Source organism: Juglans microcarpa x Juglans regia, chromosome 7D (genome assembly GCF_004785595.1).
Source record: "Juglans microcarpa x Juglans regia isolate MS1-56 chromosome 7D, Jm3101_v1.0, whole genome shotgun sequence".
NCBI classification, from domain to species: domain Eukaryota; kingdom Viridiplantae; phylum Streptophyta; class Magnoliopsida; order Fagales; family Juglandaceae; genus Juglans; species Juglans microcarpa x Juglans regia.
In genome coordinates this window covers 20,662,586-20,683,279 of record NC_054606.1, presented here as the reverse complement: position 1 = coordinate 20,683,279, position 20,694 = coordinate 20,662,586, and the positions used below count along the sequence as shown (strand labels likewise).

The window sequence follows — 20,694 nt, the reverse complement described above, 5'->3', positions numbered from 1 at the left end:
AGAGAGCGTGTGGAAGGAAAGAGAGAAAAGTAATAAAATAAACAATAGAGGGTAAATAGTGCATCTCCAAATATGTAGAAACACTATAAGCTAGTAAGGAAAAAATTTGCATTTGGCTAATCCACTGCAGTACATTTAATAGGATTGCTAACTAAATACTAGTTTGCATTTGCATTTGGCTACACCATTCTTAGTGCTCTAAGCTAGTTTGGGATGTTCTGTATGCGAAAAAAATTCTACTTATCATCCTTTACACCACACACCAATATGTGATTTGTTATTTTTATCCTTCTATTTAAGCACACATGTATAAACATGTGTGTTTAAATATAAAGATAAAAATGACAAATCACAGGCTGGTGTGCGGTGTGTAGATGATGAGTATCATTTCTTGTATACAAATGCAAGCAACCAACTAAATAATTGGCATGCAACAACCAATTATTTGGTTATGTTAAGAAGAAATGCTATAATGAAGCGTTACACCATGCATCTTCTTATGAACGTGTTTCACACCGTTACGCACGCAATCACCTGCAACCAAAGGGAGAAAGGGCTTGAGGTGCGTAGAAGCGCATTCGATGCCTAAGCCAGAAAAGATAATAGGGATCTCTTAGGAAGCAGAAGATGATCTCATTGTCATATATGGTTGGGTATAAATAGAATCCACAGTACCCTTTTTTGGTGTAGTAACAGCCTGATCTCTCATTTGAAATTCAAATGATAGGATAACTGCATGAACTTTCCTTGCCTTTCGGAGCAGTTAACAGATCACGGCTTATTCGAGACTGTAGAGTGGTTCTCACCATATTATCATAGTATGCGAGTCCTCAGCTCAGGGCTTGTTGACCTAGAATGAACTTCCCCTTCTTTTCGTAAGCCCATTGGACAGTATTTTGAGCCTAAGCCCAAGCCTAGGTTAACAAGCCCTGAGCCAAGGACTCACTCAACTAAGATAATATGGTGATAACCACTTTACAATCTTGAATAAGTCGTGATCCGTTAACCGTTACGAAAGGCAAGAAAAGTTCATGTAGCTATCTTGTCATTTGTAATTTCAAATGAGAGATCAGGTGGTTACTACACCGAAAAGGGGCATTGTGGATTCTATTTATACTTGCCCAAGTATAACAATGAGATCATCTTTTACTTCCTAAGAGATCTCTATCATCTTTTTTGACTTAGGTATCGGAGGTGTTTCTATGCACCTCAAGCCCTTTCTCCCTTTGGTTGTAGGTGATTGTGTGCATGGCAGTGTGAAACACATTCATAACAATTGGCACTGTCGCGTAAGCTCATCTGAGGGTTTTGCCGCAGCACGAGCAGAGGATGTTGTTCCTAGGCGAGCTTTTTTCACTTTCTTATCTTCTACTACTGATGATAGACCTCTCTTTGGACCACTAGTCAATGATGGGGTGCCCAGAAATTAGCGACCAAAAACATGTGCTCTACTGGGCAAAATCACAAATCTATCAATATTGGCACAGGTTAATATAACATCCAACCAGGTGGAATTGTTGTTCTCCTCCACCCAAGCCTGCACGAAACGAATGCGAGCCTCCTCGTAGTTGAAAAGGATAATCTTGAAGCTGCAATCGTTGGGAACAGGACTCCATAAGGCCATAATGGGAAATTCTTGATTTGCTGCCTCGTTTAAAGGGAATTCCCAACCTTTGCCTAACACGAAGAAAAATTTCCTCGACCAGTCCTTGGCATGGGAATACTCATGCTCCAGTTGGACCAACCGATTGTGAGCCCTGAAACTACAAATGTTCCCGTCCAAACACCTAAAGCCTTGAAGGGAAAGGAACTCACGAGCAATCACATCGGGGTAGTCATTACTAGTGGGCTCTAGAACCCGTCATCAAAGGACACGACATGCCATCAAAATCTGCCAAGCTTTGGGCACAAGCTGGAAGGAACGAGGCCTAGGAAATCGAGCACATCGTACGCAGGACGGCAAAAAGGCAAGCAAAGCCCCATCGAGAACATAGCCAGGTATAAGGCCACAGAAATGGCCAAACCTTTCATATCTACAGCTCCATAGTGCTGCTTAGGCAAACCCAAAACAACGGAATTCGGGATCCCATAACAATATCTCACAAAGTCTAGCTCGTGACAAGTTGTAGATGCAACCCATTGATGACCCTCTAAAGCAGAATAAGGGCCTGTGACCACCTCTTTGGAGCCAGGGGAAGGATCGAAGGGTTGAGATGACCTGTCTCCGCGAGAGGAAGAAAGGCAAGAAGATTTGGGAGAGGCCATCAATTTGAAAGAATACAAGAAAGATGCACAGGGAAGCAAAACATCTGAGAAGAAGAGGAGAGTATCAAAAGGGTTGGAGTAAGGAAAGACGAAGGAATGTTCGAGAGAAAAATGTAACTGAACGTAAAACGATAAAGGGGAACACAGAGGCATGAAAGTGGAACAACGCTCTAACACGAGCAATGCGAAAGGACAGAAAGCCCAAAACACGAAGCGACGCCATCATTATAAGTCCCATCACACCGTTCGTGGTGAGACTTCGCGGGGTTAATGGAAGGGGTTTAATCCCCCCCTCTTTTGGTAAGCCCATTGGACAGTCTTTTGAGCCTAGGTCAACAAGCCTTGAGCCAAGGACTTAACCTATTAAGATAATATGGTGATAACCACTCTACAATCTCGAATAAGCTATGATCTGTTAACCACTCCGAAAGGCAATGGAAGTTCATGTAGCTTTCTTGTCATTTGAATTTCAAATGAGAGATCAGGCGGTTACTACACCAAAAAGTGGGTACTGTGGATTCTATTTATACAGCTCAAGTATGACAATGAGATCATCTTCTACTTCCTAAAAGATCTTTGTTATCTTTTCTGACTTAGGCATCAGAGGCGTTTCTACACACATCAAGCCCTTTCTCCCTTTGGTTGCAGGTGATTACATGCGTGGCAGTGTGAAACACGTCCATAACACACCTCTACCTAACTAACATGTAATTTATCATTTTTGTCCTTCTATCTAATCACATACATATTAAGTATTAAAATAAAATGACAAAAATGAAAAATCACATATTAATTAGGTGGAGGTCATGTGTTGTGTAAGGTTTTCATGCATGTAGAATTTTTCTATATTATATGTTCAGGACGGCAAAATTGACACTTCTGAACTTTCTGGACTCTCAAGAAAATTGAAGTAATATGCTTTTTCTAGATTATTATATATGATTACTTCAATCGAGTCATCAGCCTCCGGTATTAAGCGTTGCATTCCTAATTACTTTTTTGCTTTGCTAACCGCTAATAGAAGACTTTTACTTAATTAATTTCCCAAACTCGGCTTGCATGAACATCCTTGAGTGTCTAGTACACATGAAGGACTTTTTCTTTATCTTGGCATGCATACTGCAATTAGCATATGGAAAGTCAGCCTAACTGCTAGTACATCAGAGTTTAGCTTCACATAGTTTTGAGATGGCGGTGTCTAGGCATGCATGATCTTCCTTCTCACTTACTTTAATTGTGTTCAAATCTTGTCTCTGTTGGAGCCACCTTAGTTGTAAAGTGAATTCCGGGAATTTGTCTGTAAGACCCGTTTTGCTAGGAGAGCGTTAGGGCATAGGTTGGTAGACGGTTTGCTAGGTTTTGTGTTAAGAAATGCAATAGGAACAATAATAAAAACATGATTAATAAGTGTTAGGTTGGTTTTGATTGATTTCAAGATGAATAGAATATTTAGATCTAATTCGTCTATTATTTCTTGATCTAGTATACCTCTTGATATTATCAATGAGGAAGACTTTTATGTTAAGGAGACTGATAACATTGATTTCAGCAAATGGGGTATTCCAAATATTGATGCTAATTTATTTACAAAACCAGTTGGACTTAATCTGTCTTTAAGACTGAGTTTAATGTCAAAATTGTTGAACAAACCTACACTATTTTAAAAACTCATGAAAAATGTTAACATCTGGATATGACATGGAAGAAGGTAGCAAACCTCTTGCTATAGTTTACAGTATTTATTATCATGTGCTAAAAACTAAATTGAATCCTAAAGCTATTTTAAAAAATTCAGGAAATAAAACTTTGTTAATTCATCCACTCCCGATGCCAATATTCATGTTCCAAAAATTATTTATTGGAAATATATTAATCTTCACAATTAATGGACATTGGAACCTGAAGTTCCACCAACTAAAGTTATTTTTGATGAGCTTAATCTTGATTATATTCAACAATATTTGAATGGTACTGTAAAAATTAGTTTTGATCAACCTCTAGTTAATAATGAAAGAAGAAATTCTTTTGCTGAAACTAGAAGTTTTTTTGCTGGATCTATTAATGATAATCCAAAAAGAAGAGACAAAAATCTCTTAAACTTTCTAGAAGACTCAGTCAAAATTGTTAAGCTTGATTTAAAATGGAAAGGTGTTTCTACTTCTTCACAAGTTACTTCTATTTATTATACCATCAAAGATACGAAAGTATCTAAAGGTAAAGTCATAAAGGAAGAAGCTGATAAAGAAGAAAAAGATGCTTCCTCTTTATCACTAAAAGTTTCAGATATGATTGCTCCTATTCATCATACTCAATTATTTGTGATGAATAGAGCCTTTGAAATTGATTTGATTGCTCTATATAGTGAATATAATTTTGTTAAAACTCGTGATAAGAGAATATATGAAACTTTTTCTTATTCAGAGAAATTACGTATTAAACGAAAGTGAAAAGAAAAGATGTATGCTCTGTAGAAGCATACATTATTCTTTAAATTTATTGAAAATTATTATGTTCTTAAAAATAGTTTAAATGTTATTAAAACAAATTTTGTCAATGAAGAAGGAAAAACGATGGTTAGATCTAGCCACCCACCTTTAAAGACAATTATTATTTCTCACAAAGGAGTAGAAATAAATGCTTCTCATTTTAAGAAACTCAAGACTGATTCTAATGCCACTACTTTTATTGAAACCAAGAAGATTATTGAGCAAAACAATTTTGCCAATAAAATTCTTCGTGTTATTAGTTAACAACTAAATTGTATTAAAGAAAAGGTTGAAAGCCTTGTTTCTGCCCCAACTACTAAGCTCGAAAAACTTTGATTATTTTACCAAAAATAAGGCAATGCCCTAAGACCAAACAAGCTAAGACCCTTGAAAAAATCAATCAAATGCTTGTTGATTTGAAAAAAGAACCTTCTACCTATGCTGTAAATAACAAAAGTAAAGAAGTTATTTCTGGTTTTTCTACAGAATAGTCATCTGATTCTGATTCCTCTGTCCATGAAGGCATTGTTTTACTTGGAAAACCTGGGATCAAATGATTTTCTTCGAAAAAATATTTTCTCAGGAGTATTACAAAAACTGGAATTCTAGACTTACTCTTCCTGATTTACAGTTTGAAGAAAGATTTTTAAAAATCATGTTTTTTGTTTATTCTAATAAGTTGTATGAATAGAATATTGATGGATTATCTGAGTAAGAAATCGTCAATAAAATGAATCAAATGTCTATGGTTGCAAATGCATATGTTAATAATAACAATCTTGGACAAACGTAGATGGTTGATTTATTAACTACTAGATTCTCTGGTATGCTTCATCATTGGTGGGATAAATATCTCTCTAGTGACTCTAGCGAAACCATTAGGAATGCTGTCAAACATGATGATGGCATGCCTATCTCTAACCAAACCATAGGAAAGGGTATCTCAGATGACGTCAATACTTTGATTTATATTATTGTGAAATATTTTGTTGGAACTCTCTCTAATATTACTAATCGTATTAGTGATTATTTGAATAACCTGAGATTCTGTCAAATGTCTGATTACATATGGTATTAAGATATTTTTCTTTCTAGAGTTATGCTTAGAGAAGATAGTCAGAAACCTTATTGGAAATAAAAATTCATTGATGGATTACCTCATTTATTTACTCATAAAGTTAAGGATAAACTTATTGATATCTTGAGCTTCTTAATTATGATAATTACACATATAGTGATATCACAATTACAATTAAGAAGCTTGGTATTAATATGTGCAATAATCAAAAGATTTTTCGAAAACAGATGAAGAATAGTAAGAAAGTCAAATATGAAATAGGAAATTTATGTGAACAATTTGACATTCTTCCTATTGCTCCTTCTAGACAGAAGCACAAGTATTTTGATAAATTTGCTAAAACTCATGCTAAGAAAACCTATCGAAGGCATGGTATTTTTATAAAAAAACCTATAAGAAAAAACCTTTTATAAGAAAAATACTTCCCAAAATCCTTCTAAAAGAAAATGTTATAACTATGGAAAGTATGGACATTTCTCCAAAGAATATACCAAAAAGCCTAGTAAATTTCAAAACAAGGTTAATCAGTTAAACATTGATATCAATGAGCGTGAGGAATTAGTTAGGATTCTAGAATCAAAATCCTCTGAATCATTTGATATTAATGAATTCAGCTCAAGTGATTCTGATTACCAGTCGGAATCTAAGCTGTCTGATTCTCCCGACATTAAGCTCGGATGTAATGATTCATGTTGTAAACCTTTAGGTAAAACAATCAATGTTTTAGTTAAAGTTGAAGAGAACAAGAAAATCTTTTGTTAACTTTGATTAGCCAAATTATTAATTGTGAGCTCAAAGAAGAATACCTTCAAAAGCTTAAGAAAACTATGGTTTCCCATGAACTTGAGATTTCTAAAACCAAAATTAGTTTTCAAGAAATTTTGGGGAGATTTGAAAAGAATAAACCTAAAGAGATTTCTAAAAAGGATTTACAACATGAAATTGTTTAAATTAAAAAGGAGATTGTTGATCTCAAAGCTAAGATAGGCAATATTAAATCTGATTAATTCTTTTAAACAATAATTATTATGTTTAAAAATTGATAAACATTTTTATCAAGATATTCCTTCCGATAATGAATAAAAAAAATGATGATTCTGATTCAAGTTAGAAGGAAGTACCTCCTCCTGACAACAATCAAATTTGTTTATCCCATCATAGCATTCCACCCGAATGGTTTTCTAAAGTAAATGTTATTGTTTGTCATGAGTTTGAATTCTATGTGATTGCTATGATTGATTCTAGATCTAATATAAATTGTATCCAAGAAGGGATAATGCCTAGTAAGTATTATGAAAAATTTACTGAAAGATTGTTTTCTCCTAATAGATGTAAGATAAAGATCAAATACGAGCTTAATAATACTCATGTCTGCCAAGATAATGTTTACTTTAAAATTTATTCTATACTTCTTAAAAATATGACTGATAAGGTCATATTTTGAATTCCTTTTATTTCATCTTTATATCCATCCATTTTGGAAAAAGATAGCATTATTACTGACTGTAACAACCCGATCCTATATTATTAGGGATAATTACGGATATTTTATTGAGTTTGATAATTAGGTTATTTTTCCGGTTGACATTTTTATGGATGAGGTAGGATTAAAATTTTTTATTTTATTAATTTGAAATATATTTTAAGATAGGTTTCTAGATAGTGTTTTTTTTTTTTTAATTTCTTTCCCTATCTCGTGCGTATATTCCTATATTGCTGGATTTCCAGTTTGAATAAGATTCTTAGATCAAAATCAACTCCGAACTTCAAATTCTATCCAACCTCCTATGATCCATGATACCTCCCTTCCCCCTGCCTATAAAACTACTCCGAGACCCTTCAGTAATAAACACAACACAGAAAATCCACAGAGAAAGAAACCCATTCTCACAGCAAGCCCCTCGTCGCAGACAATACCACCGAACCTTTCTCTTCATACCAACCAACCCATACCACTTACCTCGATGAAACCACCATACCCTGTAAGCCACGAGCACACAACCACCCTCCACCGTAAACCACCAAAAATAATCTCACTTGCCGAGTTGGTCCACATCATTTCCTCCACACACAACACCTTCACTTTTAGCATTTCACAAACCACCTTCCCTCAACCCGTCCAGTAGACCACCCACACGGCAACCACCAGGCACGTTCCGCAGCCTCGCCACCTCGAAGCCAAGCCAACCACGTCGCAACTGCACTGAGAACCACCGAGATGAAACCTAATCATGATACACGAACAGGCCCTATTCTTCACACCAAAAACAGAGCACATACATCCCCACCTTGAGCCACAGCCCAACCACCCCACAACATCAACTCCCTCCACATCGTCACCACACTGCACAGAGAGTGCCGCCTGGCACCTCATGCCACCCTAAGATGTTGCCCACGCTCAGTAAGCTCACACCGATCCTCCCTATGCATAGCCTTTTGGCGTTTTCTTCTCTCGCGTAATCTCTCTCTCATCATGTTACCTCTCTCTCTCTCTCTCTCATCACACTCTCTCTCAGTTACATAGTCCCCCAGCTTGCTGGAGTGCCACCGCGCTTGCCACTGTCGAGTGTAACCCAACCTCACACCTAACTCTCGGTAAGCCCTGATGTATGTCTACGTAGTTGTTTGAAATGTATGTAACAATATGACAATTTTTCCCTTTGAGTTTAGTTTGTAATGAGCCTAAGCAGACGTATTAAGATCTTAGTTATAGTTGGGTATTTTTTTTAAAATTACCATGAGGATAAACACGTATGTTATTAGGTTGTATTTAGGTTATAAATCATTTTGGGCTTGGTAATATTTTATTGGAGCAACGGTTATGTTATTTAAGTGGGATACGCTTGTTTCTTAAATAGACTTGTATTGAATTAAAATTAGGGTAAGTAAATATCAGTTAGATATCGGTGATATTAAGGAAATGACGGTATTTTAGGGATTAGTATATTAATCAAAATAGGTTAATTTTAGCATTTCAGGGTTAAATATTTTAATACATGTTTGATTGAAAAATTTATAGAAATTACACGCTCATTGTATAAGTGACCGATTACTAGTCAAAAATAGTGGATTAGCGCTGCAAGGTAAGTAGCATGATCATACCCTTACACATATATACGGTAAGCGACATGTCTTTTATAAAAATATTATGCATGTATACATTCATTGAAAGCCTCTTTTTACGTACCCAAGTCATGATAAAATTATGAAAATTTATGATTTTATGAAAGGAGTTATGCATAAAATTATTTATAAAAAGTCATGATTTTATGTGAGTCTTATAAATTAAAATATTTATGAAAATTTATGCATGATTTTATGTGAATATTTATGCATCAAAATATTTATGAAAATTCATAATTTTATGTGAGGAAACATGTATCATGACATTTATAAAAGAATGCGATTTTATTTGAAATTTATGATATGATATGACAAGTAAGTATACGATTTCTTTTGAAATCTATGATATGATAAGTATGCAAGTATGATTATGATGAAGTATGAAATATAAAATATGTAACAACCTATGTTATGATATGAAGCGATACCTATGTTATGGGCATATTGCATTGTCAGGTCGTACATGTTGGTAGTACACCCAATATGTCTTCCTTATGTATGGATTCCACAACCTGCAGCCGCGGGCGGAATCAGAATCTACTTAGATTCGTTAACTCTAACTCACGGGGGTCAACAGTGGGTATCGGCCTATGATAAGTGAAAGATAAGTTGATATTCATGTTCATGTTATTTATATATGTATTTATGAGTATGCACATTTTTTAAAAAACCTTATGTTTATTATGTTTACTGTATGATGTGTTGCTTATTGAGTATTCGACTCATTTTTGTATATTTTTATGTTTTTAAACCACCCCTGGTGATGACATTTATAAGGATGAGACTACAAGAGAGGATTTGACTCAAGTTGGTGAGGCAGAGGCCTAGATAGATTATGTTATGATTAGCTTTATAGTTTAAGGTTTAAATAAATTATTCTGATAAGCACATGAGACTTTCATATTTTTTTTAAATAAGTGCTTTCGTAGACTCTATTTTGGATTTTAAGTATTTATTAAATTTCCTTTTATTTATGAAATCTTTCGCATCTGGCGCATTGTTAAAAAGAAAAGTTTTTAAGTTCAAGTTTAGTAGCACATTGGCTCCCAAAAAATTCTAAAATGTCTTTATTGTGGAGTGGGGTGTTACACTGACCCTTTTGGTTAGAAAGTAATGTTTAGATTTGCTTCCAAATTTGATATTGATAAAAACGATTGTCTGAAATCTTTGGTCTCTACTGAAACAAAGCATTTGAATTTCCTACAACAGTAAATCAAATATAAAAAGATTGTTGAACAGTTATCTGATAAATTGTTACAATAAAAAATTGGTGATTTTAATAAATGAATTATTGATGCTCACTAAATCTCGACTTATTTAAATGAATACTAAAACTTTAGAATTTTGCGAAAGTGAGATTCAAAGATTTACTTTCCAAGAAAATTATTATGAACAACAAGTCTCATTGGTCTTGTGCTGCTTTTTATGTCCAGAAGAATACTGAGATTAGTCTTAGAGTGGATTAGGTATCATATCCAATAAGAATGATCATTTGATTCATAAGCTCAATAATGCAGTAGTCTTCTCCAAATTTGATATAAAGTCAAAATTCTGACAAATCCAGATTAGTGAACCTAATAGGTATAAAACTATTTTTACTACCCCTTTGGTCATTACGAGTGAAATGTTATAACTTTTGGACTCAATAATACTCCTAGTGAGTTCCAAAACATTATAAATGACATCTTCAACTCATTTAACCATTTCATTATTGTTTATATTGATGATGTCCTTAGTTACTTAGTCTATTGATGAACATTGAAAATACTTACATTTGTTTCCTGACATCATTAGACAAAATGGTCTTGTCGTTTATGCTAAGAAGATTAAATTGTTTCAAATCAAAATCTGATTCCTTGGTTATGATTTCTCTAAAGGCAAAATCCGGCCTATCAATCGTGCTATTGAATTTGCTGATAAGTTTCTTGATATCATCCTTAATAAAACCCAGTTACAAAGATTCCTTGGTTCTCTTAATTATGTAGCTGAATTTTACAAAAATATGAGGAAACAATGTCGCCGGTCCACTTTTTGAGTGATTACGTTCCAAACCTCCTTCATGGATTGATATCCTTACTTCTATTGTTAAACAAGTCAAGACACATATTAAAACTCTCTCATGTCTTGGGATCCCTACTACTTCTTCTTTTAAAATTGTTGAAACAGATGACTCTAACATTGGTTATGGAGACATTCTAAAACAAATTGTTTCACTAGACTTATCCTAACAAATTGTTTGTTTCCATTCAGGAGTTTAGAATACTGCACAAATTAATTATATTATTACTAAAAAAGAAATTTTATCTATAATAATATTACTTATTTCGAATTCTTAAAGTGATTTATTAAATTAGAAATTTTTAATATGAATTGATTGTAAAAGTGCTAAATATATTTTAGAAAAAGATGTTGAAAACATTGCATCAAAGTTCTAGAAAAAGATGACAAACCATTTTAAGTGTATTTGATTTTGATATTGAATATATTAAAGGATCACAAAATTCTATTCCTGACTTTTTCACCCGTGAATTCTTACATCAATAATGAGAAAAAAAAAAAAGACGAATGGAAGATTGTCACTCCTCCCCCAATTCATGATATTAAACTTGTTAAACATGAGTCTGCTACTCCTCTAGAGATTGCTAACAAGTTTACTACTCTTGGTAGCATTCCTATTATTGAACTTGCTTTATTTTCATATGCTCTCAATACACCTTATGATCCTTATGCTAAGCTTCTTTCTTCTACCCAATATTACCCTGCCTAAAAAATTGAATATATTAAAAAGCTTTATGCCCAGAATCTATTCTACATTGAACCAAACATGTCCATGTATACAAATCCTTTCAAAACTGCTTTAGGTTATTTCCCCCTAGGTTTTCACTAGATTCTTGAGAATCCTACTAAAAACCTCCAATATTATTCTGCTATCCTATTACAAATTGAATCCCTGATTATTAAGCCCATCTTTGATAAAACTGATAAAACCAAACTGATCTACCATAATGCCTATTTATTAAACATTGTTACTAAAGAGAAATGGGGAACACGTTGCTATACTTCAAAGAAACTACCTTATTCTGATGATGTTTACTACTACCATGATTACATTCATGTTAGGTTCAAATTCATGTTATTTAAAACCACAGAAATGACACACTCTTGGTGTTTTGATTTCTACGAAAATTCAAAATTGATTTCCCTCTTTGGTTTTTGAGATGGTGGCACCAATTTGGCCCTATTCCGGAAATCTTTCCTACCAAACTTGAAAAGGTCGTCAAGTGTTTTGCTACTGTCTTCAAAATGGATCAATATAATCAGAAATTTCTATACTTTCTCCATTTTGTAAAAAATATGAAGTTCCTTGGATACTAAAATGGAGTTATGATCGGAATGATAATATATTGATCTGATATCGGTTTATCAAGTGGTAGGATAGATATCCCCACATACAAGATGTGGTTGATAATGTTGCTAGAGATTTTCCTCAAACTGTTCCAGATTTGAAGAATATTGAGGAATTTCTAGGTGTTAAACAATTAACTATGCCTGAATACCTAATTACTCAAGCCACTACTTCTGCTAAACAGATTGTTAAACCAACTACTTCCACCAAATATGATAAATCCCAAAAATCCATTGGATCCAAGGGGAAAACCTTGCTCCAAGGCTTGAAGAAAAATGATTTGATTTATTTGTTAAAAAAGTGCTTAGAAAATTATGATAATTTTGATACTGAGTCTAAAGCATCCTCCGAAATTTCAGTTACTTATCCCTACATCAACATATTTGGACACGATTCAAAAAACACCCCAAGATGATTTGATGATTGATTCATATGCACAAACTGATAAATGCTTTGGCTAACAAATGAAGGAAGCATCACCAAAAGACTACCACCTTTGAAAAGATGTTGATTTATTTGATGCCTTTCTGACAAGATTCCAATTACCCTCCCACAAATGCCACTGAGTGGTTCAATAATTGCCACTGCAAGATGAAGAGATTCTGATGCTTTTTGCTTTGCTGCTGTTTGCTTTAATGCTTTACTATTGTTGAAATAATTATGTAAATGCGACTCATTGGTCTATCAAAGGAGAACATGGTCTCAGAAGAGGTATCACCTTCTTCTCCTATCTCTTTCATACCACCTACTTCTCTAAAATATTCTTACACCTTTGGGTCGATAAGAAACCTATTTCTCCAACCTCTCTGATGATATTTTGTAAGTTATTTTGAATAAACAACTATAATTTGTCTAACTTAATACTTACTTTCATCTTCCATTTATCACTATTTCCATTTGATTGCAGTTATCTAGTCCTGCGTTCATTAATTCCAGTTATATAGTCCTGATTTCATTATCATTTACTTCAAGTTATCTAGTCCTCGTACCTACTTTCATTTACTTAATTACTTTCAGTTAATTACAGTCATTTTAATTACTTCTAGTTATATGATCCTATTACTGATTCATTACTCCTCTTTCATTACTCTTTCCTATTCTGCACCTTTTGGTATATACATATACATACATACATATATACATACATACATACATACATACATGTTATGTGTGTGTGTGTGTGTGTTCTCTAACCATGCTAATCCATGTCATTATGTCGAGGCTTTCTGCGTATGGATCATATATTACTCCTCAAGATCAGTCAAGAAATGTATGTACTGTAAAGCCCGTGGCCCAGACCAATTGGGGTTCAACCTTAGGATAGGACGATGTCGTTCAGGTAAAATTTTTTTTTCCTTGACTTCTTTTCTTATTTCCTCCTTTCTCTCCACACCCCAATGTTTTCTCTCTTTCTCCCTCTCTTCAGTTTCTTTTTTTTTTCCAATTTTCCCTCATCCCGTAACTCACTCCCCACACGTATTTGACGGTTCCTTGCATATTTTTCTTCTGTGCTTTTCTTTTTTTTCCTCTCAACCAGACCTCTCTCAACAGCTGCTTCCTCTCACATTCTCTTCTGCACTTCTGCGATTGTTAGTGTAATTGTGGTGCTGCATTGTGCTTTGTGGAAAATATTAAGTTTGGTACAGGTAAACCATTTTTTTTTCTTTTCTGCACTCTGTTTTTCTTGGTTGAATCAGATGTATCTCACCCTCACGTAACCACTCTCTATTTTTCACTCACAAGGTTTAATTTTTCACAAATCACTACATTGTGCACCTTCATCCTTAAGAGCCTTGCGGGTTGACGTTGCTCACACTGGTAGGCTCCCATAAATTTTTAGATTCCCCTCACTTTTGATTTTCATGTAGCAGTTTCATCTATATTTATTTTCTTAAAATGGGCTTCGGATTTTAATATTTTAATATTTTTTTATTTACTTTTGTTTTTTTTCTCCCTTGTCAGATTTTTTTGACTTATCTATTCAAATTCCTGAAAATTCCTTAGGCTGTGGCAAGTATTAAACCAGTTTAAATACAAATTGTAGGCCTTTTCATTCAACCTGATTTTAGGTAAAACTCTCTTTAAACTTATGTTTTAAATTCTCTATTCTCATGTGTTTCTGAGTTCCTCATTCATTCCCATATTTTCTTCTAAAAATCTAGAATTTATCACCTCGGAGTGTACTGCTATCGGGTTTAGTGGAAAGTGAAGTAGCACAATCTCGTTTCGAAGTGCTACAAGGTAATCACGAACACTAGCTTTGAAAATTGATGTGATATTTGCACTGTTATGATATTCATGGATGGATTGCTGAAGTATATGAAACTTGGTTGGCTATGTTGAGTGGTTGGAAATTGTTGTGGCTAGTTGGGTATCTTGTTATCGTTCATGTTGCAGGAAAGATGTAGAGAGTGGCTGATGCAGTGTTGGGGATTGGTTATGATTGGTGCGATAATGGAGTCTATGAATGGGTCAAGTGACTGTTACACATTGGGACTTTTTGGGTATTGTTGTTTGCAGGAGTTGTTTGTTTTGTGGACTGTTTAATAGTTTAATCTTAGTCTATCTTACTCTTACGAAGATGGAATGTTCTTAACTAAGTTAATTACGAGTGTAGGCATTAACGTGTAAGTAAATATTCTCTGTTATAGGTTCTTGTGACATGACTTTATTACAAGCCCAAAACATAGAGATTACACTACAAGAGTCATGTAAGCGGAATTCCTATCCTAGATTTGCAAAAGAAGAAATGAACTGAGATTGACTTGTAAAAATGTGCATTTTGTTTTAAAAAGAAAAGGTAAAAGATAACCTCGGTATATGTTTTGCATTCACTCATGAGATATGTATGAAAGAGAAAAGAAATGCTTTTGACATGAATAGTGTAGACATGAGCAATATTTGACATGTTTCTGAAATGTGCAAAAAAGCGAATATGATATTTGTGAATTTTTCTACATGTGATATGAAAAGGATTTGGATATGTTTTTGATCAAATGGAAATGATATGATATGTTCAGCACGTAGTTTGATATGATATGGATATGAAAAACCTTTGGCATACTTATCTGTTTTGATTCTGATTCTGAATATGGTTTTGATATGATGATACTGGTTCACGTAATATGATTGGTACCAACATGATATGATATGATATGAGTGCACCCATTTTGAAAACAAAATAGTCTTTTTTGTGTTCTTTCCTGTGTGCACACTCGGGGCTCCGAGATTGAAAAAAAGGAAGTTCATAATATGATACTGCCTAGTTTGGCCACCGGGGATAGCACAACCCTACCACGGGGGTTAAACATGGTAGATGATATGATATGATAAAATGAAGATGTTCAGTTATGTTATGCCAAAATATTTTTAAATATGAAAATGGTTTATGAATATGAAAAGATTTAAAAGTCGCTCTGATTTTTCTAATAATATGTTTTGAGATGTGCATATGAAAAATGAAATGTTTTGCTTCTGCATACCAAACTTTCTAAAAATAGCTCATGTTTACACACTAGTTTATGTTTTCTGCTTACTGAGTTGTTGATAACTCATCCCTTATCTTCATTATTTTATAGATGATATTGATGACCAAGCTGAGGGTCAATAATAGAAATTTGAGCTTGACTAAATATGGATAGAAGGTCAAGTACCTAAGGGTACCATTGTTAGTAGAAGGGTTTGACTTGAGTATTTGAAGTTCTTTAAGTTATTTGGATCTATTGAGACTTAAGATGTATTAGTTTATTACGTTGAGATTTAATTATGTTTTTGGTTTAGTAGAACTTATGGTTTTATCAGCTCAGTATGTTATGACTATTGGAAGATTGTGGACCATTTGGATTACTATTATTGCAGTAATGACTTTGTGGAGTTTGTACTGTGTTTATTTAGAAGATATGAGATTGATTTTTGCTTATGAAGTCTTTAGAGATTTTTAGATGTGTTAGAAGACATGTTTATAAGTGACAGATAATAATTCTGTCTCAACTGCGTACGGGGTGTTACATGTACCGTTACAAACAGTAGAAATTTAATTTGTAAGAGATATCATAATTAACTATTAACAACATGTGGGTAAATTCTGATAAAAGTGGGATTTCTGATCTTAAGTTTACCTGTTCTTTATATATCTTGTAATTATAAATAGCTGGAAGCATCAGCCTGTTCTACATTTTCCATTTTAAAGGAAGCTCAGATCACAAGCCTGTCAATTAGGCCACAGCTGCAAAGTGGGAAAAAAAGAACTAAACTTGAGATCAGTATTTTTTATCGTCCAATGCATGATCCCCAAATAGTTACCTGTTGGACATGTTAAAGGAAGATCAGATCACATGCCTAGGCCTGAAAATTCAGGTGGAAAGTGGAGAAAAGTTAACAAAACAAGAAGCAATGATCTTTTTATTTCCCTTTTCCAAAAATATATATATATATATATATATATATATATATGCTATAATTAATTGACTATGTTAATTAGATCCAACCAACCCAGCTCCTTTTGTCGAAAATAATGTAGGACATACGCTCAAAACACAAAAAGATAATAGTAATACAAGATATAATTTAGAAAGGAAAAAAAAAAAAAAAAGTGAATAAAGTGGATCAGATTCTTTCTAATTGGAAGTCCAAGCTGCTGCATGTAACCCCTAGCTACAAGCTGTGTCTGTAATGATACGTGATAAAGGAAGCTGGGAGCTAGCTAGCTAGATGCCAATCCCTCCTACAGTCCTACTCTATCTTGTATCCCAAGTGATCTGCCTCTTTTCATGCTTTTGTGTAGGTGAGCCTTTACTGTCCACTCCACGAACAAAGCTTCCACCCTAAGCACTCCTCTTCAAGAAAACAAAATAATTACCAATAATCTTTTATAGTACTGTTCGGTGATCACTGTATTGCACCATACCAGAATTTAAAAATACACATGAACTGAGTCTTATAAATAAATTGATCATTTAATGCTATGCACAAAAAATTGACACGAGCAATAATAAGTAGTATTATTGTTGTCTATCTCTCTCCGGCTTAAATCCTAAGTTTGTCAATAACATGAAGAAATCTTTTCCGAAAATGATCAGATCAGCGATTGAGGGAAATGTTAATCCCCACTTTCTGCATTTCTTCATGTCAGCATGTATGGGGTGGCAAGTTACATTCAGTATATAAACCATCATTGAACAGTTTACCTATATATATATATATATATATGAGGGGTGCTACTCCCACCGGGAGCTCTAGCTGGGCTCTTGCTAGTGATTTTGGGATGAGTTTTTTTTTTTACATGTATTTTTTTAACACATTTAAATATATTTTAAAAAATAAAAAAAATTCATAATATTATTAAAAAATACTTACTTAATCATTAAGTAAAAAAATAATAAAAAAATAAAAAACTCATAGTGGTAAAAACTAATAGTAGAAACTAACGGTAAGAGTAATATTTTCCTATACATATATTCATATAAAACAACATTTGGTACCCAAGTGAGAAGAACAGTAGCAGTTGGTTGAATTTGCCATTATACCAACTTAAGAAAATATATAGCTACCTGACATTACCCAAAAGGGGCACATCTAGATCCTTGATCACCAAGTTTACATCGAATATATTCATGAAACCAAAGCTGCAGGTAAGAAAACTGCAGCCTTGATCATTATGATTATCTGAGGTTAACTTCCAACACAAAAGTCTTGATGGTGTTAATGGAGGCGTCGTTCGAGTCATGATTTTCTGAAATAACCTTTATGATTATATAAAGTGAGGAGGTATTCTGGTCATGATTTTAACTTGTACTATTGTATTATCTTTTTAGTGAAATCTTGTTGGTTTCATACCTTTAAAGCCAACGGGTCATGCTCATATAATTCAACCTAAAACAAGAGAAAAAGAACCGTCATTCTAAGCAAAAAGATCGAGCAAAAGAAGAGAGGTAGGAAAGAGAGAGCTCTGCACATTAATTTGAGGGGGAAAAAAAGGGTGTCACAGCGATGGCAACGCCAAAACAGATGTTGGAGCAGCAGCAATCACAAATGCAACAGCTGGTGATCAAGAATTCGGGAATTATGATGAGTGGGAGCCCGACAAAGGAGCTGATCGACAAGGAAGAAGACATGTCAAAGTCGGTGCTGGTTATGTTCCGCGCAAAGGAAGAAGAAATTCAGAGGAAGAAGATGGAGGTTAGGGACAAGGTTCACACCCAGTTGGGCCGCGTCGAAGAAGCAACAAGGCGACTCGCAGAGATTCGGGAAGTAAGTTTATTACTACATATATGCGTCTGTGTCTGGCGCATTAAATATGCAGAAAAAAAATGAGAATCTTTGATGCTGATCAGTTTCATTAATTGCATGAGAGACATGATTGACAGTGCCAATTAGTTTCTTTGCTTTTTTTCACTTCTTTTGAGCAACCTGCATGCCTTGATGATTCAAAAACTAAAAGACAATTTTTCTGTGAGTACTACTGGTCGATCTTTTTTTGTTAATCTGAGCGCAAGCTGATATCATATTGGCATGTGATTGAAGAAATTGAACGTCAAGAAACGACTGTGATATAATATTATCTACATATGACATGTTAATGATCATGAAGTATGGTGGATTATTTGATCAAATAAATGAAAATGAAATGTATTAGGAGCTTGAGGGTCTCACAGATCCAATGAGGAAGGAAGTCAGTCTGGTTCGCAAGAGGATAGATGTAGTTAACAAAGAGTTAAAGCCACTGGGGCAGAGCTGCCAAAAGAAGGTCCAGTACCACTTTTCTGCTTTAATTTGCACAATATTCATGATATTAATTATGTTTAGTTTGTTGTTTTGTAAATCTGGGTTTGATAAAAAAGCTAGCTAGCTGCTTATCAAGAGGCATCTGTACATTATTGCTTCATGGAAAGGAAAACCTTCGATCCCTTACGTTTTACGTCAATATATAAATACTAGATTTGGAAGTTAAGATATGATGATTCCAAATTATAGAACATCATGATCATACAAGTGTACGTGGAACATCATGGAATCATGACTTGACATGTACGACACAATTAAATGCATCAATATTCAAGCTTTTTTTTTGGTGATATTATTACCCTAAATCAAATCAAATTAACCAAGATTTTTTTTTTTTTTTTTTTTTAAGTTCTTCTACAACTTTGTTTGTTACAGGAGAGAGAATACAGGGAAGCCCTTGAGGCTTTCAATGAGAAAAACAAGGAAAAATCCCAACTAGTTACCAAATTAATGGAGGTAAATATATATATACACTAGATATATGTTGATCATTTTAGGCATATTATATAAGATGGTACTTTGTATGGAAAATTTCAAGTTATGATATCTTATATTATTATGTGCAGATATTAATTTTATAACATTAATTTGCGTTCTGATTTTGTAATGTCTTGTCGGTCAGATGGTGAGTGAAAGTGAGAAAGTGAGGCTGAGGAAGCTGGAGGAGCTCAGCAAAAATGTGGATACCCTGAAATAAGATGCATGCATGCATGTGTTTATCAAAGAAAACTAGATGATCATCTTCCATTGGTATCCGTGTGCTGTAATTAGATAGCTAGCACAGTACGTACGTACGTAGCTTAATTTTTCTTGAATTTTTGGTATATCTTTTAATTTCTCTATAATTAATTACTGGTTTTTCCTTGCAAGGTTTTTTCCTTTCAACATTAATGTTCGGCCTTTATATATATATATATATTATAGATTATGTAAGACGTGCCTATCACCCAGTGAAACTGAAGTTTTAATATTTCAGCATGCATGCGTGTTCTGTATGTATATATATATATATATATATATATATATATATATGTGTGTGTGTGTGTGTGTGTGTGTGTGTGTGTGTGTTTTTTTTTTTTTTTTTTTTGGTTGAGGAAAAAAAGTTCCTCTTGTGTTACTCTAAAATTAGTGACATATCTCGATCAACAAATTAATAGACGTGCCACCAATTTTTAACTTTTTTTAGATAAGTAAACTTTATATAAATACCAACCAATAATATTTCCTCCTGCCAGCATATAATATATATATATATATATATATATATAATGCAAGCAATTTAATATTGTTTGGATTAACAATACAAATACAACTACTTTTTATTATTACTTAAAAAATAAGAGACGGTTATATATATAATGTGAGATTAATTAGAGATTAAATCGGCTCATCATCAAATGAAAAATTAAAAATTAAAAAGCATTCTAGCTAATACTTTTAATTACGAAGCAGCAATATTAATTACCGGTTGTAAAATGATTGTACGTACTTGCATTATTATAATTAATTCATATATATTCAACCACTTCCCTTCCGTCGTGTGACAATGGATC

The 20,694-nt window shown here is 33.8% G+C and overlaps 1 protein-coding gene across 1 annotated transcript; it reads left to right on the top strand.

Moving 5' to 3' along the window:
- Window positions 1–17,897: 17,897 nt before the first annotated feature.
- Window positions 17,898–20,076, top strand: LOC121238262 (structural maintenance of chromosomes protein 1A-like). The gene is made up of 4 exons (XM_041135092.1): window positions 17,898–18,607; window positions 18,993–19,103; window positions 19,517–19,597; window positions 19,764–20,076. The coding sequence occupies exons 1-4, from the start codon at window positions 18,347–18,349 to the stop codon at window positions 19,836–19,838; spliced, it is 528 nt and encodes a 175-aa protein (XP_040991026.1). The 5' UTR covers window positions 17,898–18,346; the 3' UTR covers window positions 19,839–20,076.
- The last annotated feature ends 618 nt before the right edge of the window (window positions 20,077–20,694 follow it).